Source organism: Triticum urartu, chromosome 2, assembly GCF_003073215.2.
Source record: "Triticum urartu cultivar G1812 chromosome 2, Tu2.1, whole genome shotgun sequence".
Classification (NCBI taxonomy): Eukaryota; Viridiplantae; Streptophyta; class Magnoliopsida; order Poales; family Poaceae; genus Triticum; species Triticum urartu.
Window position 1 is genome coordinate 692573137 of NC_053023.1, and position 4804 is coordinate 692577940.

At 42.4% G+C, this 4804-nt stretch overlaps 1 protein-coding gene across 1 annotated transcript; it reads right to left on the minus strand.

Moving 5' to 3' along the window:
• Positions 1–365: 365 nt before the first annotated feature.
• On the minus strand, positions 366–4571 carry LOC125539792 (26S proteasome regulatory subunit 6B homolog). Its single transcript, XM_048703308.1, has 6 exons — positions 4009–4571; positions 2851–3081; positions 2161–2319; positions 1704–1856; positions 1117–1200; positions 366–817 (listed from the first exon to the last, which is right to left on the minus strand). Exons 1-6 carry the CDS (start codon positions 4501–4503, stop codon positions 683–685), a joined length of 1257 nt encoding a protein of 418 aa, XP_048559265.1. The 5' UTR covers positions 4504–4571; the 3' UTR covers positions 366–682.
• Between the last annotated feature and the right edge of the window lie 233 nt (positions 4572–4804).

Genomic DNA, 4804 nt, shown 5'->3' on the forward strand with positions numbered 1-4804 from the left:
TATCGTTTGTCGTTTTTATTATTATGCAATCTATGTTTTCGATGTAAAATACCTTTATATCGTTTAAAATCTATGTAATCTATCTAGTTTTTATGCTTCCAATGCCTACATTTCTAATTTGTAGAGCACAGACGCTGCACTTTTTGCACGCTTCTGGAGTGACACGCGCGCGCTGCATTTTAGCACGGCTACTGGAGCGGTCACTGCGCACCGCGCCAAACCAGGTGATGGGCGCGCGCTAAAGACGTTTTTTACATGCACCGCGTTCGGCGCCTGTTGGAGATTCTCTTAATACTGCCACAACATCTTATATTTATTAGGAATGGAGGTAGTACAACTTTAGTACTAAGTCAGCGACAAAGGAGTAAATGCGAATATATTTTTCTATAAAGTTGGTAAAACATGGAAAAGTTAAATTTTAAAGTGTTACACCAATTTTCCTGGGGAAGACAATCACAACATCGACAACAAGCACGCAATGGTCAAGCGAAACTTGACAAACAAGTAGCTTACAACACTCGTGAGATTGAACGTGCATGCCCTTTATACTTTTCCAACTAGAAACACAAAATAAAATAGTAGTTGAATCTGATCAAATAGATTAGGCGCATGCAGGATACAAAGATATTAATGTCACATAGAGGCTGACTATCCACACATTCATCCCTAACACTTCGTTGCCTCACTTGTAGAAGTCAAAATCTGTATCAGGCTTCTTGACGTTGGTCCGGTAACCCTTCTCGAAGTCCTTGGGGAGAATAACATACCGATTTTTCCGAACAGCATGCATGCCAGCTTCCTGGCAAATAGCAGTTATCTGAAAAAGAACCGACACGATGAATATTAAACAGGATTCCAGCAATTACATATATAACATGTATAATAAGGCGTTACTGTTGCTATTATAGGTGTCGATATGAAACGAATCTAGGGCGGGCACAAGGTACATTTACTATGATAAACTTGAAGGGTACATTTACTATGATAAACTTGAAGGGTAAAGGATTTAAATGATTGTTATCATGACCTAATTAATCAGAGGCAATGAAATTTCTTATGATGCACTAGACCAAGTGAAGATCTAAAGACTCTTCAACATCATGAAAAGGTACTCACATCTGCAGCGCTGATTTTATCTGGTCTGGAGACATAATCTTCCAAATCAACCTCGTCACTTAAATTCATTTTAGAAGTACAAACCTGAAAGGAAGGAAGGAGGCCATCATAATTACCAAATGCACAGGCAAACACATAACCTTAGAAAGGACCAAGAAATTAAGATTTTCAATAGCTAACTATTGTTTATAAAATGCAAGCTCGTAACAAATTAGTTAATAGTCAGAGCTCTAGGTCAATTTATCCATAATAACTATGGTACAGAAAATCACCAGTGCAACCAAAAGATGTGCCTTGTTAAGCAACATTTTTTGAAGATTAATGTTTGAGAACCATTTAAAGCTCTAAAGATAATGACTGCAAGTTTAACTATGAAATACAAGACCATCAATACAAAACTACTACATTCAAATTATTACTCCCTCTGTCTCAGAATATAAGAACGTTTTTGACACTATGCTAGTGTTAAAAACGTTCTTATATTTTGGGACGGAGGGAGTATGTAATATAGAGAAGATTTTCCAAACAAGAAGTATCAGCAACATCTTTGAAAAGCATGCCAAATAAGCATTTACAAAGAAACTTACTTGGAAAACAAGCCTCTTCTGCCTCCGGTCTGGCAGAGGGAACTCAATTTTCCTGTCCAGTCTTCCTGGACGCAGCAGAGCAGGATCTAGAGTATCTGCCCGATTGGTCGCCATTATAACCTTCACATTCACTGTCTGATCAAATCCGTCCATCTGCATTGCATACAAAATTGACAATGAGATACTACACCTCGAGGCATGAGAAAGTTGCATGTAATAGTCTTAACAATAGCCTTTTCAGGAAGTTACTTCCTATCCTTAAAAACCGACAGATATTAATTCCAAGAGCACGTATAGATTTTGTAAAATCGGAATTAAACAACTGAGCTTTGCAATGTAAGTCAGTGTCTTTTTCTTCATTTACATCTATATGCATGTTCCAAATGCATTTTTTTCAAGGATTAGAAGTGGCAAATAACTTGAGTTCCAGTAAATTTATTATAGCTAGCAACTTTACCTGATTGAGCAGCTCCATCAAAATACGCTGAACTTCTCGGTCAGCTCCAGTCTGAGCATCGAATCGGGCAGTTGCTATAGCGTCAACCTCATCAATGAATATTATAGCCGGGGCATTCTCTTTAGCTAAGCGGAATACATCTCGAACCATCCTTGGGCCCTAAGATTAGATAAATGATGCAATGCATCAACGAAAGAACTGATAAGTAGAAAAACAGAAGAAAAGCTTCACACACCAAATTCTTGTGTAAACCTTAACAAGGATGTATGAACAACTTGATACCAGAAACATTCAGAAGCATACTAATATCACTGACAACATGAATTGTAGGCTATGTTCACATTAGTTTACTTGCCTTAATGCATAGAGTAATAATATAATTTGCATGTAAGATATATACAGAATACAAACAAAAAGGAGGTTGTATCAGATGTTCACAGGCACTGCTTAGGTAGTTTTATTCTTATCTCCTTGTGTTAACAGATCTCCCACAAAAACTCAGTTAAAAACAAGTGCAATTTTTTTTTTGCAAACTGGGAATCTTGAGCCTATAAACAAGGAAACATAAAAATCTAGGCATCTATTACATTGTCAGAGCTTAACACGAGCAATAATTTTTGTAACAACGAAAGGACAACCAAATGGAGAAACAAGGTTAATAAATAAATGTTAAAACTATCCGCATCTTACCTCACCCAAGTACTTCTGCACAAACTCTGAACCAACCACTCTGATAAAAGCAGCAGTAGTGTGATGTGCCACAGCTTTAGCAAGCATGGTCTTGCCAGTGCCTGGAGGACCATAGAGTAGCACCCCTCTTGGAGGATCAATACCAATCTGCTTGTACAACTCATGGTGTGTCAATGGTAGCTCAACTGCCTCCCGAATTTCTTGTTTTTGAATATCACATCCTCCAATGTCCTGGACATAATCACAACATAACAGATTGTTAATGAATTTCTTTTATTTGCTTTATGAAATAACTGCAGTAAGTAACAAAGATAGAAACTACACAATAAAATGAAAAGTTCAGGTCATGTTATGCACACAATTCTCAGCAAACATTTTAATAGAGGGTAGGCCTAGTGCAGTGGTGAAGTCCTCCCCGCTTGTGCCAAGAGGTCCTGGGTTCAAACCAGCCTCTCTGCATTGCACTTTGCAGGGGTAAGACTAGGTTCCTGTAATCCCTCCCCAGACCCCACCTTGTGTGGGAGCTTCTATGCACTGGGTCTGTCCTTTGTTCAATCCTTGGTTAACATTAAGGATAGGAAAATAAGACATGTGATCAAATCACTGCACGGACATACAGATGCTGAAGTACGAAAACCTCAAGACTGACTGGCTGAGCTTCTACTGAATATGAAGTTTGTACGTTTCTGACGTTTCTTTGCTTTTACTAATTTTATGCTGTATAAGCAATTCAAGCATAGAATGTACTAACACCTACTCGGTTCTACTGTGTAACATGGTCCACGATATAGCACAGCCCCTTCCAGATAATCTGACATGTGTATCCCAGGCTGGCTTTGCGTGTTCTCTCTCTGCCACTCACTACTGTTAACGTTCTTCCTCTCTCTGGATCGCTGGTTGCGTGATCTGTGAGGTGAACTGGGAACTGAAAATACTAAGTAAATTCCCACGACACCGTGCCAAGAAAATAAAATGTTTATCCTAACAACAATATACACCGATTTCAAATACCACGATGGTACAACAATCGCTGTGGGACTAATACTAGATCCCTAAAATCTGGAATTAAGAAATTATCCTCCACGGGGAATTTGACAGACAAGGTAAACAAAATTCCTTGGCGTACATACGGATCTGCGAAATCCATGAGAAACTCACCGAATACAGGACGTTGGGCTTCTCCGACGAAGCGAGCAGCGAGATGCTGGAGTCGGCCTCGGGCGGCAGCACGTCGACGAGCGCGTTGGAGTGGCGGTGCAGGGCGACCGACGCCGACGGCTTGAGCAGCTCGCGGTTGATGGTGCTGAGGATCCGCACGTAGTAGTTGCTCCCCGTGGTGGATCCGACGATGCCGTTGTTGCCGTCGACCATCTCCATGAACTGGCCGATGACGAGGGGCACGGACTGGATCCGCTTGACCTCCTCCTGCGCGCGCAGCAGCTCGCGCTTCAGGTTCTTCTGCTCGTCCTTGACGTACTCCTCCTGGATCTCGACGAACTCCATGTGGCGCTGGAGCGATTTGAGGCGGCCGTAGAGGTCGTCGTCGTCCTCGGCCGCGGCGGAGGAGGAGGAGGCGCAGTGGGCGGCGGTGGCGGGGTACGAGGGCGGGGGCGCCGACGGGAGGGCCGCGGGAGGGTTTGCTGCGGCCGCCATGGCTAGGGTTTGGTCTTTGGTGGCTGGAGGCAGGGTCGGCTTTTTTTTAACACGAGAGAGGCAGGGCCGGGCTCGGAGGCGGAGAGGCGAGGGCGATGCGGATCAGTACTCCGGGTGCGATCGTGCGGTCCAGGCATCAGGACCGTTGGATCGTGAACACATGGTACAGATCAAGCACTGGTTACACTTGACGGAACATCTTGCACTTTGAACCCTCGAAAAAGAGAGCAACTCCAGCACATATTGGCCTCCTTTTGGTTTAGCGGAATTTTATAGGAATTCTATGGTCTCTTTTGATTTA